The sequence below is a fragment of the Lepisma saccharinum genome, chromosome 1 (assembly GCF_977018435.1).
Source record: "Lepisma saccharinum chromosome 1, izLepSacc3.1, whole genome shotgun sequence".
NCBI classification, from domain to species: Eukaryota; Metazoa; Arthropoda; class Insecta; order Zygentoma; family Lepismatidae; genus Lepisma; species Lepisma saccharinum.
Genome location: NC_139229.1, coordinates 198,429,591 through 198,448,450, shown reverse-complemented (window position 1 = coordinate 198,448,450; position 18,860 = coordinate 198,429,591). Strand labels below are relative to the sequence as shown.

Sequence of the window (18,860 nt, the reverse complement as noted above, 5' to 3'; positions counted from 1 at the left end):
GGCTACCTCATAACGAAGCTCACAATAGCCAAAGAAAATTTCAATTATCTGTCCACAATATATATTGCGCGCATAGATTTTTGGCAAAACCCGTTACACAGTCCTTTGTGTTTCATTGGATCCAATCAAATTTCATCGCAATCCTTTGTGCGTTGGGATGATCACCGATATCTTTGATCGGCGATAACTCAATCGACCTTCATGTTTCCTTCCTCTCGAACCAGTTCCTGAATCGCTCCTTTGACCTGCTCATCAGAAAGCGAATCCGTTCTTCGGTTCCTTGATGAGGTTCAATCTTCCGTGCACAGTTGCATCCATAACCCAATTTAAGTTGTGTCTCCTTCACAAAACAAATTATTAGACCATGGCATTGCTTTCATGATAAATCATTTACATAAATTAAAGAGAAAACAGTCATTGTTCTGTATGCAAACACCAGGTCGGCTGAGAACACGTATTTTTTACGAACTGTTCAAATGATCATCTGATAATCCGTCCTATACACTGCTGTCACCAGGTGTACAAATATTGATCTGAATCGCCCACAAATATCTATAACGAGTGTGGCGTGGCAGTTAACATAAAATTTACTCATTGTATACATGAATTAACACGTTGTACCGAATGATTACATTTAAAACAAAAAAAACTCCTATGACCACATACGTCATAACATATACCGCGTGAGGCACCTAAAAGTACCACCTGAAATAGCGAAGAAACCAGAAACAGTAGCGATGTGAAGTTTGCGGGAAACAATAATATCAAATGGGGCTCGTAAATCGGAGGTATTGGGTGGGTCGAAAAATATCGAAAAATGGGGCATCTGGAGCAAAGTCATATTTTTTAAAATGGAACGATATACAATAACATGCATAATATAAAAGAGCACACGGAGAGAAACACAACGCCGTTGGTCTCATGCATCTACTGCACATAGGAACGAAGATATGGCCATGTGAAAATATGTAAACAAACTATCCCCTCCTAATATAAGAAGGATTTATGAGGGCAGTCACATTTCTACGGGGAAATTGTACCCCCGCTTTTAAGTGAGAATTGAGAGTTCGTCATTTTTCTACGGGGATATTTTACCCCCTGCTTAATTGTCTGGAACTGGAAAGGGCAGTCATATTTCTCCGTAGAAAATTTACTGTACAGTCACTTTTCTACGGAGTACAAATTCAACGTTACACCTGCTCTGTAGATACAAATCCCGAGGTTTCTTACTACGGTTTGAATTACTCACGTTGCGCTGAAACCTATTTATCTGAATGTACGCATGTGAATACGATGTTTCGTTCAACAGAATGATATTAATTTATTTTTCTTTAAATACTATTATCTTATGCAGCTCAGCGCTTGACATAAGTATGGAATTAGTTCTTAATAAGGAGCTTATTTATTTATTTATTAATTTAACAAACTTTACACTACAGGCAAATGCCCATTTATAGTGTTGTACATATGATAATAATTGCCACAAACATTTTATGAAACATGACTCTCTCATTATATGAATATGTATATAAATTTGTATTAAGATGGATACATAACTCTGTGATTACATAATTATAAGCTATATACACACACTTATATACATATACCATTGTTTTTAGTATATAATGTTGCCTAAACAACCTGTGGATTACACGGATTTACATTGTACATGTATTTAAAATATGAAAAGAAAACATTAAAAATAAGATAAAAATACAAAAAGTTGACTTAAAACTACGGCATTAGAAGGTGTAGTATTACAGCATTGTATTTTACGCTTGTCTAAAGTAGGTCTGTAGTTCAGATTTAAATTCTCGGGTGCTTAGAAAGATGTCCACTGTGTACATTGATTTTGTTAGTTCGTTAATGATTTACACATTCTTCGAATTGGAGCTGCATCTTCAGATTTCGTTCGGGCTCTGGAAATTTGGAATAGGCCTTTACGTGGTCTTACTTTGCTGTACGGGACGTAGACATGAATTTTCGAAAGAAGATGTTCGGAATCTATTTTATTTGTGAGTAATTTGTGCAGAAAAAGTAATTCATGGATCTTTCTTCGGCTGCGAAGGGAATCTATATTGAGAAAACTTCTTAATGCTTCGCTTGGAACATATTTGGGATAGACGCCGGATATTTTTAGTATTAGGAACCTAAGAAACTTGTTTTGCACTCTTTCGATTTTGTCTACATCGGTTTGGGTTTGTGGAGACCAGATGACAGATGCGTATTCTAGTTTTGACCTTTCATAATAGTTGTATAACATTTCGAGCGTTTCTTTCTTTTTAAATTCGCTTCTCATTTTCATAATAACACCAAGGTTTCGATGCGCATCGGTTATTATTCGGTCCGTGTGTTTTTGGAAACTGAGATTATATTCGAACTGGAAGCCTAAGTCTTTATAGTTAGTTACTCTCTCTAAAATGTGGTCATTGATTGTGTAATGATATGAATAAGGAAGTTTTTTGCGACTGAAAGTCATTATTTTACATTTGTTAAGATTATGCATTAATTTGGTCAATTGATATCATTTGTTAGTTCGGTTGCATCCTTGTTGTTTGTAATACTTTTGTAATTCTTTTTTACTTTTGTTAGTTTTATTCTGAATGGAAATATTTTATGTTTATCCGACGTTATTCATTCTATTGGAAGAGCCATCCATCATCATTAATTTGTTATTCCTACGGGCTTGCTCCCGTATTATGTGACGGACTCGACTAGAAATTACCCTATATGCCAAGGTATAATTTCCAAATAATTTATTAGAGTCTGCGTGTTCGAAACGAGCCGGCGAGCACATTAGGTCAGCATTAGCTCGTCCTTAGATTTTATCAACATCTGTCGCAAGTCTCTCTTGGGATAATTCTTATTGCTTGACAGTCAAAACACGATGGAGACTTTTTATAATGAGCGTCCTTGAATTTCAGTCCTCACTGCAAATACTTCTTTCAACATTATCATTATTCTTTTGTATCTTGCTCAGGTAAGACTGCAAAGTGACGCTAGTGGCAACCCTGTCGCGCGGCCCTGGAAGTTTTGAGAGCAGTCGTTTGCTGTGTTGGGTTGCATACATACAAGATAGATTTTAAGCGCTTATAGCGCCGAAACTGAGCGCTTTCGAGGTAAAGTTTATAAGAAAAAGTTACTTGTTTTTATGATATCTACCAGCACCCAAGCGTTGTTGAAGTTATTTTGTTTTGTTGTTTTGTTATACACAGTTGAGACCGCTTTATGCGTAACTCATTTCTGCGTAATTCTGTTCTATACTTTACACGTAAATTACTGTAGGTTCCAGCAAAATATAATTTAAAAATGTGTTAATTAAACCTTATTTGTACGTAATGCATTTAGACGTAATTCGCTGTTATAAGAACTAATTTTCATAAAATACAGTCGATTTGTTCGTAAACAAGATACAACAATGTCACAGAAGTGACAGTTGTGGTCGGCCATAGAGAACAGCAAGAGGAAAAGTTACACGCTTGACCAGAAACTAAAATTTATACGGGAAGTGGACGCTAATCTATATACCAGGTAACCAGAATTGAAGTTATCCAACTCAGAGCCCTCAGTAGCCTGTTTGAGGCATCGTAGACCTCTGAAATTTGGTGAATCCACTATGCAGACCATGACGAAGAGGATGGCGATAAAAAAGATAGTTCAATTTTCCGCCACCAGGTTGTACTGTACTTCCATGATGGATTGTAATAATGACGTAAACTGCTCCAATTGGTTATGGATTTGCCTTTACCTTGCAATCTTGCAATAAACGAGAGATTATTTTCTCGCAACTTCCAGCCACTAACAAATGTCTTTCTAATTAATAACTCAGCTAAATCACTTGACGCGATTATTTGTAAAACCCATTATGGAAGTAAAGCGCCACATTTCAACCTGGTGGCATAAAATTTAACTATTTTTTTTTATCGCAACCCTCTTCCCCATGGTGTGCATAATAGTGGATTCACCAAATTTCAGAGTTCTACGATGCCTCAAACAGGCTACAGAGGGCTCTGAGTTGGGTAACTTTAATTCTGACCACACGGTAAAACTAAAACTGAAAAAGCTGCAGACTTAGGCATCGCTTATACAACACTTTGCACAGTCATTATTAAAAGAAATGCTATATTTGATCTACAACTCCATTGGTCCCGGGTTGGAATCCCGGCCTTGGCATGGATCTTTGTGAGTGTTCATTCATCAATTTTATCATATCATCAATCATCCCCATCATCTCAAATTAGCCAAAAGTGGCACAAAAAGCGAAGTAAAATAAAACAAATCAATCAATCAAACAGTAAATGCTATTTTTGACGATATTTAAAAAAAATTGGGTATTAAAACTACAAAACTATAGTGTCTACTGTAGGATTTCAGTGGAAAAATGTAATGTACGTTTTTAAAAGTCAAACATTTAGATTCGTTAATTTTCCACTTTATGACAAAAAATAACCTGTATTACGTATATCGTGCTCCTCAAAATAGGCCGGCCCCCATGGAGGAGTGGTTAGCTACGGCGTCAGGGGTCCCGGGTTCGAATTCTGGTCTGGGCATGGATGTTTGTGAGTGTCCATTAATTTCATCATATCATCACTCAACTGCAAATTAGCCAAAAGTGGCACCACTTTACACACACACACACACACACACACACACACACACACACACACACACACTGATAATAAACATTTCATATATCGATCAGAATATGAATGAATGTATCCTGCTTAACATTCAAATGTGTGTCTTCTCGAAATGACTTTTTCTTTTGTAACTTTATTTGCAATATACCGTCTATATGTGATTTGAGAAGGATTTCGACTACCATTGTGTGGTAGTATACATTCCGCGACAAAATGCACCAAAGTCGATTCATTCATAAAAATTATTATTTGAAGTAAACTTCACACTGGAGCAACAGCTTTACGACCTGCTAAGCTGCTAGTATAGAAGTGCCTTTTCGGTTGTGTTCTAATTGCGAACAAAAGCTAAAGTCCCGCCGCTCTCTCAGCTGGCGCGTTAACCGCCTTTTTGGCAATGACCCCTCTGTTGCCGAGTTTACCTACGAAGGAACTTGCGATCAAACAACTAAATAGGGTTACTAGTTGGGCAAGAAGCGTCAACATTAGAATCCCCCTCCTCAAAGCAGGCAGCAGGGAAACGGGATTTTGTCAAAATAACCGTTCTGCGCTGTGAATGGATACCGGTTCTAACAGCGACCCCATTATAAATGGTTCTAATTACGAACACAAAAAGGTGAAAAAACATTACAAGAAGGAACTGAAGACATTAAAAGTCCAATAAAAATTGTAGGGCAGACTTTATACAGCTGAAATTTACAAGAGGTATCAACTGTATTTTACAAAACGACCTCAAGGCTGCAACACTAATCAAGGGAGCTTCAAAATTCCATTCTTGTTATTTTAACGATGGTGTCTCCTATACCCACTTGCACCAGCAAAGAGGAGTGGTTCCTTGCCCTCTGTCAGCCTCAAGCTTTCACAAATTTTTCGGCAAATGAAAATTCAAGATCTGTGTACATGCTTACCATACCAGCACAGCAAGTTTTATAATGGAGATGAAAGTTCGACAATGGCCTCAGTTCGCAGGCGGATTGGTGGAAAAGCCTTCGCAGTGGCTCATAAGTGACTGCACGTGGACCCTTAAGGTATACAGGCACTAACTCAAAGTTGAAAATACAGGTTGGGCCATATTGATGGGACACATTTCAAATGCATATGTGGAGCATGTAGGAAGCAACATTTATTACCAAATATATGGAAAACACTGTCAAAGGACGGGAGTTTTGCACTGTGTTCAGTGTTTGAAGATTACATCCCTGAGATGGACACCACCTTGACGAGAACATTCTTTGGCTCTAACAGTCATGTTCAGCAAAGTTTTGCGCAGGGTTTCGGCTGGGATGGCTGCTATCTCCCTTCGGATGTTGTCCTTCAGTTCATTGATGGTAGTGTGCCTTGTGGTGTACATCTTGTTCTTTAGGTTACCCCACAGGAAGTAGTCCGGTGAAGTTAGATCCGGGGATCTGGATGGCCAATGGATATCACCGAATCTAGAGATGAGCCGTCCCGGGAAGTGTCGTCGAAGGGTTGTCATTGACACTACTGCTGTATGACTAGTGGCACCATCCTGCTGCAGCCACATGTCCCTTAGGCCAAGCCGTCTCATTTCGGGTATGAAGAATGTTTTCTTAGGCACTTAATCTGCTGTCTTTCACGGCACTTCACATCCATGTTTTCACGCTACAATTTGAAAATTTGAATTATGCGAAGCCTTTCCAGAAATCTCATGGAGGGTAAGTGCCCCCCCCCCCTAAGGGACAAGTTGTACACCACAAGGCCCACTACCATCAATGAACTGAAGGACAACATCCGAAGGGAGATAGCGGCCATCCCAGCCGAAACCCTGCGCAAAACGATGCTGAACATGACTGTTAGAGCCAAAGAATGTTCTCGTCAAGGTGGTGTCCATCTCAGGAATGTAATCTTCAAACACTGAACACAGTGCAAAACTCCCGTACTTTGACAGTGTTTTCCATATATTTGGTAATAAATGTTACTACCTACATGCTCCACATATGCATTTGAAATGTGTCCCATCAATATGGTCCACCCTGTATATGTAGATCAGCAATAGGTCTGTGCTAAAGTGCAGCAAACTTGTCAAACCCTGCATACAGAAATTTACTAGATAAGAAATAAATAAATAAGGTTTTCATTTGACTGCGTAATTCCATGTCCTTATTTGCGAACACAATGGACTGAAAAATCTGTTTACAAAAACAAATAAGGGTAGTGACCCGGAGAGATTAGCAACAATAGCCAACCTGACTGACTTATCCTAGTCTTGTGCTTTGTAAATCCCTCCAAGGTCATTTCACCCTTTCAGTCTGTAATCTTTCATTAGTGTGTTAATGTCTCGAAAACTCCTTAGTGCCAAAACTGCTTCAACAAGATGCACAGGACAAATCATGCAGTGTAAGAATGAAGTAACAAACCAACGCTATATAACGGTATAAGAAACTGGTGATATTCCTAAATTTTTAAGCACAGAAGAATATGTTTTGAAATATGAATTTGAAATTTAGATAAAGTTAATAATTGTATTAATTAACGAGACACTTTTCAGTTAAGAATTGTGCAGTATGTGGTTTTATAAAGAATAGGTCACACTTATATTATTAAATGATATATATTTCCAATCACTCCAAATTTTCTATGTTCCAAGGGACATGCTTCAATATAAATTGCAACCTATAAACTCCCAATGACCCACAAGTAACTGCCAGTCTCAAGTGTGAAACCTGGTCTCCTTTTAAAAGAATGTTATGACTCGGGAAGTGTGAGAAGAAGGTGCAGATCCTAAGGCAGAAAAATGTGTTAGCAATTACGGCACAGACCTTCGAGGTATTATAGCGATATTCCTGTTCATTCCAAGTGCTAGTAATTAGGGCTCTTCGCAACTAGGACTGTTTGCAATTAGGACGACACGTATTTTCTCTATAAAATAAGATAATACTATTCGGGTGGTTCATAATAAGTGCAGGAATTGTGATCCATTTAAATTTTTCACTAATAAAAATTCTTTATTTTGTATTTGCATACATTAGGAAATAAATAGTGAATGTACCTTAACTTATACTTGTATTTTAATTTAATGATTTCAGTTTAGGTTCCTGTAACAAATTCAGTAAATTGTTATTGTAATTCATTGGTCTTTTTCAGGTATCTATTGATCATCTATAATAATGATTAGATATGCTGAAATCTTATCAGTGTTGTGCGCCTTATTTTATCTTTCAACGCCGTCGTCAATAAGTTTTCTTCCTGAGGAACCTTCAAACTACGACTTTCGACTTTTGAGACAGTGCTTAGTAGATACAAGTCGCAGTAATTTTGTAAATAACAGGTTTGTTTTCAACCTTGATGCGACTGTTAATGCTCGTATTCTGTCAGCTATGACAGACTTTATTGGAAGGGAACTCTTCCTCCCTGTGATGAATTTTAATCTCAATGTTGATGAAGTGGTTGGGGAACCTTCAATCTCTGAGAAAGCTAAATGTTTTGTGATATTTCTAGACAGGGCTGATAAATTTCCAAATATCTTGAACAGAATACAGAAGATGTCATTTTGGAATCCAAGAGGAAAATTCGTCTTAGTGATGTTGGGGAATCTGACGGAAGAAAGTGCGAGACGGGAATTACTCGAGGAAAGCTGGGAGAGAAGAATTTTAAACGTCGTGCTCTTTTCTATTTCACGCTCAGACAGTGAAAGTAAGTACAAAATCAATGTGACCAGTTTTAATCTATACGTTAGAAACGACAAGGGTGAAAATATAACCTTCTATTCTGCACTGGATGCATGCGTTGAAGCATCGGGGCAAGGTAAAGATATGTTGTTTCCGGACAAAGTTAAGAATCTCCACAACCACGTTGTCAAAATTAAAGGATATCACAAGTATCCCGACCTCGAACTGATCCGCCCAGAAAAGGAAGATGGCGAATGGGAAATCGCAGACAGCGTGGACGGAAACATGATGAAGCTTTTCAGGGAGAAGATGAATTTCACATTACATTCCACGTACCTAACACTTGCTGTCAATCCAGAAAACATCACGTGGAGTTCTTTTCTGGACGAGGTGTACAGGGGCTCCATTGACATATTTGCAAACGCCCTACCTATGTACATCCGAGATACATCTGTCATGGACTACACCATCTTGGTAGATTTTTTTCCTTTCAACTTTGCTGTGCCGTCATCCGAGCATGTTCCTTTTTGGATGTCCTCACTTATGGTGTTCGAACGAAGTGTCTGGTACTTAATCACAACCGCGTTCGTGGTGACGGAAATACTTTACCGGTTACTCTTGAAAGCTCTTGTTAAGAAGGAATCTATTCTCAAATTCAACAATCCGTTTCTGTACTTGCTATCTGTCTTTCTGCAGCAATCTATCAGGCAACCCAACACAGGCCACATACGGCTACTGTTCATTGTTTTTACATATTTCAGTCTCGTCTTAACTTCTATCTTCCAAGGAAATATAGCTCACATATCTACGATTCCGCTGAAATACCATGAAATGAACTCGTTGGAAGACGTTGCAAGAAGTAACCTTCTGGTAAGAAGTTATCCTGACCACGAGGACGTCATCGTGAAATCCACCAATGAAGCAATGAGAAGCATGATTGGAAGGTACGAGAAGGACCCTGAAGTGTTTGATATTTTAAAACGCATAGCACACAAAAGAGACATGTGTTTGTACGAACCACAAGTTTACCTCAAAGTAATGATCCTTGAACTGAAACTGTCGAAATTAGTGCACATCGTGAAACAACCTGTTATCGTACATTACCTCTCTTACTTTTTACCCAAAGGCTCCCCTCTGCTTCCAAAGCTCAATTCTCTGATCCAGAGGGTTTCGGAGGGTGGATTGAGGGATGAATGGCACGATATGGCAAGACATAGACTAATGTTAACGAAACGTCAGAACTTTCTACTCCTGATTGCTGATACGCACACTGTTGTTCTCTCCCTTACGCAATTGAAACCTGCTTTTATTGTCTTGGTTTCTGGATGTGGCTTAGGTTTCCTCGCACTAATCCTCGAATTACAATTGAAATTTGCTTTCATCTGTATGTTTTTGAGGAAGCAAAAATAGAGAAATTATCTACTCTCTGTAAATTTTACCGTTACCAGTCCATGTCTTTAGGTAGCGACAACTTTGTAATGAGGTATTTTCATGTACAGTTTGTATCTAATTTTCAAAATAATTATTGTAAATAAAATGAATATACATTAGTTTTATTTTTTGTTCAACATTATTGATAATTAGTTTTTAAGGATAACATAGAGACACACCATTAAAAAGCTTGTACCCTGAACGTCAACATATTTGAGAGAATAAATTCCTATGCAAAAAAATTGAAATGAAATTCATTTCGTAATAATAGAAATTATGTGGATAAATAGAATTCTGATTCACTAAGCCCAATATTATATTTTTCTTCTCGTTGGTTCACCAAACTACATTAAATTATTATTTAATCCCAGTCAGGTGAGATAATTCTCTTTCTCATGTTCTAAACACACAAACAGCCTGTGTAAGAGGAAAGGAAATCCCTTTCCTGTGGCAGAGGTTGTTGAATTATTTCCCCATGATCTGTTTACTAATGGTTCCAGGTTCAAGCCCCGGCCTGGGCAAGAGTATCTCCCTGTGAGTGTCACTTCATCCTCATCGTTGAAGTGTAAGAATTGGCGAAGTAAGGAGGACAGACGCAACGAAAATTCACATTTTATGACAATAAAGGATCCGTTATTTCGTAAATTATAACGAAATATTACACATCATTTCTACAAATTTTGTGTAGTGTGTATACACAGAGAAACTATATACAGTAACTGACACTTCTGGGTTGTAATGATGCCATTATAATTCAATGGGGTTGTTATAGCCCAGAAGTGTCCGTACCTGTACAAACCAGCGTATTAAATTATTTATTTGTTGGTATTAACAGCTGCGAAAACTGTCTTGAAATCCATCCACATTGTTCCACATAATACAGCAAAGTTCAAAATTGATTTTAGTCACTCCAATCAAATAAGTGTTTGTAGAGATTCTTTCACTATTAGAGTCACTAGGGAGAACACGCCCAACTATTTTTTTTTTTTTTTTTTTTGCGGTTTATAGCTTCGCTAAATGAAGGAGTGTCGCAATAAAAAGGATGTCAAATGAAAGCTACATGTTTTGTTATTGTTATAAGTTTTATTACTGTAAATCTTATACGAAAAGAACCATAAGAAAATAAACATATGAACGTCAATTTGGGCAAATCACCCCGTGTTCAGGGTAAGATGCCCACCCCACCCATTAGGGGTAAAATGCCCAATACAAGAAACAATTGTTGTCATACTTGACATGACATATTGAAAGCAAAATAATGCACAGCATTAACTGGAAGATTATTAACGTTTGTTTTGTAAACAGAACATAATTTGTACAGACAAACATAGCGTTTCTAACTAGATTTATTTTGAATTTACCATAGCCTCTTTTACTGTTTACATTTGTGAGAAATTGCATTGCACTTTGGACACATGGACGTGAATTTGATACATATTTCATGCATCTACATACTACAACGAATACACTGGATCCAGTCACATTGTGGTCCTTTCTTCTCATAATAATGCCCATGGTCATATTGTACTTAATTTCTGTGGGCATATCACCCCACAGCTACAAGCAGAAAAATGAATCACTAAGTTGGCAACTCTGAGCACCATGCAGCAGTTTCACTCTGCAGATATGTTTCCCTGACTCTTGATCTTTACACGAAATATAATTCAGTTTCTTTCTCTCTTGGGAATACTATTCCACACTATTAATACAGCAACGTGCAAAAAATTATTACCTCAAAAACTGTCTGCTTACCTCATGAAATTAACCTTGAATGGCTTCAGATTCTTCTCACAAGCTCCAAACCTGTTGCCTCGTCTCACCACGGAGGTGCTTTCAAACAAAAGACGCAGAATTGTCATGACATTAACGTTACGCGAGATACGAATGGAGTGGGCATTGAACCCCGATCGACATGTTCCCCCGAGTGACTCTAATTCCGTGGATAATCTGCTTTTGATCAAGACGAATTGCAAAATTTCAATCCTCAAAATATTATTCTTTGTAATTGATCTGTGGTGGTGGATGCATGATTCACGCCATCAAAGCAGGTTTCCTGACCAGAGTAAAGCAGGGTGAACCCTGCCACCCCTAAATAATCCTACTATACTACTAATATTGACTAATTTTCCTAAACAAATCCTGTGTTCGAGAAGTTTCCTACACGTGACTACATGAACACAATATGCAGGCCTGCCCTAAGGTGGAGGCAGAACGAGTCTTCGAAACGTTGGTGTGTGTATGTGTGTATATCGTATAACACCCATATATTTTATTAAAACAGAAAGGCAATTTCTCTCGATTCTTGGCTATCAGAATCCCAGACAGGAAACAGACAGTAGGATTCCAAGGATTGCTGAGTAAAATGTTAGATCAGTCTTGACATGTCACTCTGTGTAATAAACAGTTTCAAGGAAGTAAACAGGTACATCGACCCGGAATTTACGGCAGAAATCCTTGGAGGATAAATAGTGTGATTGCTGATAGTCAGAGGTCAGTTGAGTTAGTCAGTCAAAAGGTAAGTCGAAAGACATTAGACCAGAGAGAGAGCTGTGCTTGTAACCTATGTGAACGGTTACTATTCACGTCGACACGCTGTTGGGAAAAGTCTATTCTGCGAGCCTACTTCTACCGAGAACTTCAGCTCCTAGTTGAAACAGGTAATTTTCCAATCACCATGCTGAAACAATTTTAGGGAGACTAAAATCCAATTTGTGTATTCATTTGTCACGACATGCAATTCATTCACTCACTACCTCTCGTATGAGTTAATGACGCCAAGCGAATGATGAAATAAGCTATCGCCACCCAAGGGACGTTTAAAAGTCCCAGGTTCGATCCCGTCGTTAATTAGGGAACGATAACCATATATCAGAAAAACTAGTAATCTATAGTGTTTCAAAGTCGAAAGAATTCATCATGAATGTGTAATATGATTGTGCGATGTAAATAATGGACGTGTTCATTAAGTAGCATTCGTGTGGTTAGATAGTATGTTATGAAACATTACTGCACTCTAACACTTGTATTTTAGTTTAGTGCTGATATATGTTTCAACTTGAAATAAATATGTAGAATTCTAACTGAAATATTCTACATTTTCAATCAAACAATATTTGTTTGTAATCTTCTAATGTTATTAATTTAATTTTTCATAATTTATTAATCACTGTAAAAGTTCATAATGCTTTATGTTTTTGATATATTAGCAAATAATATGGATGTATACTTTGGCGACTAAATTTCAACTCTGGCGACCAGGTGAGCCAAATGGAGCCTAAGTGTCAAGGTTCAGTTTACAACACTGATCGCGATCTGTATAAAACATTTTACCTCATTGATGTACGTGCAACTAATTACCATGTGAAGGTAATGGATTTACTCACAATAATTGAAATTTCATCTTTTCACCAAGCATTGAGTTTCCATTATAGTAAGATAATAATCAACTTTCCTTGCATGACTCCTCCTACAGGACGCAAAATGACTTTCATTTCTTAAAAATCAAGTTAGGCATGCATATGTAAGTGACTTTCTAATAATTTTGAAATTTTATGAATGTTTATGTGCTTTAAAGCTGATCAAGTAAGGTAGTTACTTAGATGGATTGATTGATTGATTTAGTTTATTTTACTTCGCGTTTTGTGCCTCTTGGCTAATTTGCGAAGATGGGGATGAGTGATGAAATGATGAAATTGATGATGGACATTCACAAACAACCAAGAACGACCGGGATTCGAACCCGGGATCCTTGGCGTCGCAGCGCGATATGCTAACCACTCGGCCACAGGGTCGGGCTAGTTACTTAGAGTATTCGAACGAACAGTACCGAAGGGAGAACCTGAAAGTTTTGGATGATCAACTGATATTCAGAGGTGAGTGAAACATTTTACTTGAATATTTATCTGGTTTCTATGAGAAGTTAGGTGTGTGAGTTATCTCACTCATAAATGTATGAAACACTGAGAAAAATATTGCAAATGAAATACTAGGACGATTCAGAGGCTACGGAGTGTTGCAATTTCTAAAACATGTTGGGATCCCGGATGGATAGGCTAAACCGAAAGATCTCGATAATTATTATAATAGTAAAGAAAATATACGGTTTCACCCGTAAATAATTGCAACACAAATATTTTTTGTGCCAGTTTGTGCGGAATGGTATAGTAAATAATATATTAAAAATCCACCATCCAAATTTTGGGGGATAATCCGCCATCTTGGAGAATGGCGGCAAAATTCAACTTAAAAATTAAAAATATAATAATATCTTGAAAGCGGCGCATTGTACACAAAAAGTGAAGATAACCGAAATTAAAGAACAGAAAATTTGCTAAATTATGTGTTTTGCTTGATAGCGCTATCAAAAATCTTAATCGAATTAGAAAGATTCAAATATTTTCTTTGATTTTTAGAATTAACGCAAAAGTTGGTTTCTGACACAAAAAACAGCAAATATGTAAGAAACTACGTAACTTACGTCCTAAACTTACTGAACCAAATTCATAGCTTAAGATTTCATATGCCTCTGGAGTCAGGGGTTGACGAGATATATAGTTTAATGCAGAGTCATGTGTTTCCCTAAATTTAAGTGTTCCATTTCATATGATATTGATTGATTGATTTGCTTTATTTAACTTCGTTTTTGGGAAATTTTTGGCTAATTTGCGAAGATGGGAATGAGTGATGATATGATGAAATTGATGAATGGACACTCACAAACATCCATGTCCAGGCCGGAATTCGAATCAGGGACCCCTGGCTTCGTAGCGCAATATGGTGAGAATTTACTACATTGTTTTATGCAGTGTTTCGTTCACGTGGCGTTTGTTATTTATATTATGTTTTTGTTGTTTAAAAATGTATGCACACAGTATCAAAAATTAGGTGTCTTAACTGAGCGGAAGGGGGCGGGGGAGCAAAGATAGTTTACTTTCTACTGACTGCAAATAGAAAGAATCGTATTGAAAATGGAATTCGGGCAGATGATTTTCGCTCAAATCCACTGGTAGACAAGGCTTAAAATTAAGAGACCATAGTGCGGGGACAAATAGTGAATGGGGATGGGGGAACTATTCCCCGTGCCCCCATCCCTAATCGCCACCACTGTCAATACATTTTACTAATGTGATGCGGTAAAATACTGTTATTTTCTTTAGAATCCAATGCAGAATTTTTCGTAGAATGTAAATCCCACTTCCCAATGCCCTCGACTTTTTATAAAATTCCGAGGAATATCGAGCATCCTAATGTATTGTAGCCAGAGAGCAGCAGTCATGTTATCTTTCAGAGTTGAACCAATGCAAATAAAGATTTTTCAGCACCTCAGAGTTTGAACTTACAGTAGCGTCTACTTCTGAATTGAGCAGGCCAACGGTTTGTTGAAAGTATCTCAGAAATATGTTTAGTTGCAATGCACTTTGCTCCTTCAAGTAGCGTGAAGAGTGCTGCATACACTATGAAAGTACCCCTCGTATTGATTTGATTTGATTTGGTTCATATTACGTCGTTTTTCTGCCACTTTTGGCTAATTGCGAAGATGAGGACTGATGATATGGTGATATGGATAAAGGGACAATATGGACGACAACACGAGCCCCACCAGAAGATTATACTGACTGTGAGTCCAGACGCCAGAGCCTCGCTAGTCTTGAAAATGCAGTCCAAGGTGTACTGCTTGGAAGTGAAGCGCTTTTCCGGTGATTATAGATTATCAAAGGATTAACAGTATCGTACCTCCGTAAAGGATCTCAAGGATTTGTTGAAGACCTGAATCTTCCAAAGATAAACAACACATCTCAAGAAACCACCCGGCCTTAATATGGACTACTTCAGAGGATTGATATCATCTGCATGTTTACGATTCAAATTTTTAGATTTCTTTGTTTTTTCATAGTACTTTACACGTGGACGAAAACTGCCAAATTTCAGACTTTTTGCGCACGCATATTATTTATAGTTCATAAATTATAAAATAGATTAATATGAAGACTTCAACATCAGCCAGTCAGCTTATAGTTATGGTTTTAACATGGAAGTCAACAAATTTAGCAAATAAAACACAAAAAATTAAAAAACACATATAAAACACAAAAAATTAAGTTCCATTTTACAAAACAAATTGTCAATTGTTGTCTTCAAGACATATTTTTTTTTAAAAAAAATGGGGGTATTTGAGATTTTCACAAATACTTTTTTTCGAGTTTATGAAAAATTACAAAGTTCAATTAAAACAGTCATATTGCATTTCAAATTAATGTTCATTAAAAGCGGAAGAGAATGACACCAATTTGAGCTCTCTAGATTAAATAGTTTTTGATCAACAGCTGTTTAAAGATTTCAAAATGTCGTCAAATTTTGGGACTTTTGCTTTTTTGAAAGTCAACACCTTAAAAACTATGAGACCAAAAAATCTGAAATTTGGCAGTTTTCGTCAACTTTTCTGATACTACTACTGTACCAAAAACTATCAATTTCTGAGATGTCAAGGTTCAGACCTGTGGTTGATTTACCCGTGTAAAATGCGTTTCCAACACTAATTCATGGCAAATCCAGGTAAGTCCATGGCAAGTCCATGTTATGTGGCGGATTCTCTTATGTGACAACAGGTTAGTCTCCGTAATGTCGGATAATCGGGACTCTACTGTATGTGATCATCCCCTATCCCAAAATTCTCACTTAACATGATCGTAATGAAACCGTTGATCACTGTAGTAATTACTATAATAATTGCCGTCATAACGGGATATGTGTGGAAAATGTCGTCACATTCCATTTCATCCCAAAATGAATATCTAACACATCGCCTGCTGAATACTATTTTGTCGTATATCCATCTTCACTAACTCTTCAGGAGAGCTGATTGAAGTTGGATTTATATACATTTGGAATACTCTACACGATTTTTGAGAACATTTTAATAATGTTGATAACTCACAGCATTTGACATTCAGATACGTCACCTCGGTCGCGTCGGAATGTGACTCATTAACATGTACGGAATACGATAACGTCCTCAACTTATTTCCAACGAAAAGTGGAGATATAACAAAACAGTATTCAGCCGGCGACATTGTCAAATATAATACGAGTTTCGTTGGTAGATGTAACGCAGCATTTGTTGGTATTTCGGAGAAACCTCTTGTCATGAAGTTTTGCGACATTCCTCCAGACACCTTGCGAATAATTTATATTGTTGAAAAAAGTAAGTACATGTTGACTTACAGTAGAGGAAACGAACGAGAAAAAAGGCCTAACTCGGAAATAATTGCAACACAAATTATTTTTGTGCCAGTTTGTATGGAATGGTACAGTAAATTATATATTAAAAATCCGCCATCCGAATGTTTGGAAAAAATGAGCCATCTTGGAAAATGGTGGCAAGAATTCAACTTAAAAATTTAAATAAAATAAATCTCGAAAACGGAGCATTGTACTAAAAAAGTGAAGATAACCAAAATGAAAGAACAAATTGTTCTCTTGAACAATATGTCCATGAGAATTAAATTACATAGATCAAACGATACATTTTCATTGATGGCTGCCGAGAATACTTCTTATCGTATAGAAATACAGGACATTTCTCTTTATGTAAAGAGAGTTTCTGTATCACCAGATGTAGGTCTTGCTCATGCAAAACACTCTTGAAACTACTGCAGCTAAATATCCAATTACACGTGAAGTGAAATCAATAACTATTCCTCAAAATATTAATTCAAATTTTTAGGCACTGTTCCTAATCGTGTAATATTAGATGTTATTGAAAATTCAGCTTTCAATGACCAAATACATAAGAACCCTTTTAATTTCCATCATTTTGAATTGAATAAAATTCAACTCCAAGTTGGAACTAGAACAATTCTAAACCAACCTCTCTGCCCAAATTTCACACACAAAAACATTATCCAAGCATATTACAATTCATTCTCTGGAACAGGAATACATTACCAGTATACAGGAAACAGTCTCTCTCGAGAAGATGGGACTTATTACATGACGGGAGCGTAAGTGCTAAACTATCTTTCTCTGTTCCAATGCCTACGACGGTCACGTGCATTATTTATGGGAAATTTGATTCATTAATTCAGATTGACAAGCATCGTATTATCTTCCCAGATAATACAAAATAATAATCAGTTGAGTTCCAGCATGGAGGGAGTACAGATCACAATATGATGGCTGTCGTTGATTTTTAAGGATTCCGAGACAATTCTGGCAATTGTATTCCTAAAGAACTCGGTATCTCGCTATTATCGATGCAGACTCGGATAGTATGTAATCATGGATATTTATAGCACCTTGCGAATGGGATACTTTAGATATTGGAGTAAAGAACGAATATATGTGGCAAACACAAAACAAACATTCTCTGGAATGGCCTAGTGGGGAAATTTATTTTTTCAAAATATCCTTCCATCCTTTCCCAGGTACACTGAAAGAGCCTCAGTTATTTATTCATTCGGAGCTGACAAATGCAAGTTTCTGATTACTATACTTCACCGCACTGTGGTTAACCTTGAGAAGCTAGGATACCCTAAAGCGTCGCAGTTAGCCATCCCTGCACAAAATTGCTGTCGCAATTATCACAGATTAAGGACCATCAAATGTGCTCTTAGAGACGCACATTTATATGCATCTTATCTCCATAGCTTCATGCTCCAACAGCATATTATTGGAGAAGGCACAAGGAAATTACCTATACAGCACACCTCAACATTGAACAGTGGATATTCATCATTAGCATCTTTTTACAACGACTCTGCAAATGTGTATTACGTATCTGAGCAAGGCTTCTGTTCCAAGGATAGTGAATTTTCGGATAATGAACAATGAATAACATTGAAATTGAAAAACTGTTCAATCAGACAAATGTATGTCTTTTATTTTTCGAGGTATTTTTGCTAATGATACATTGTAAAACAAAATGTGCAATTGCCTGCTGCATTGATTAACACCGACAATGAATCTGGTCCAGGGATACACTGCACAAGTTTGTTTATCAACCGCATTAAAGAGGCCACGTACTTTGATAGTTTTGGTCAGCCTCCTAGTGCAAATGTGATAAAATGTGATAAAAAACCCAAATTCACCAATGTGTGGGATTTATTGTATTATGTTTTTACATCATATGTGCCGTGAGTTACCCCTAACATATTTTTTGTCATTG

The 18,860-nt window shown here is 37.1% G+C and overlaps 1 protein-coding gene across 1 annotated transcript; it reads left to right on the top strand.

The window, feature by feature from the left end:
- The first annotated feature begins 7,975 nt into the window (after window positions 1-7,975).
- LOC145988203 (uncharacterized) lies at window positions 7,976-9,676 on the top strand. The gene has a single exon (XM_083123040.1). It carries the CDS (start codon window positions 7,976-7,978, stop codon window positions 9,674-9,676), a length of 1,701 nt encoding a protein of 566 aa, XP_082979166.1.
- The last annotated feature ends 9,184 nt before the right edge of the window (window positions 9,677-18,860 follow it).

Excerpts from the sequence above, each read along its gene's own strand:
- LOC145988203 (XM_083123040.1), top strand. The coding sequence starts at position 7,976 with ATGACAGACTTTATTGGAAGGGAACTCTTCCTCCCTGTGATGAATTTT.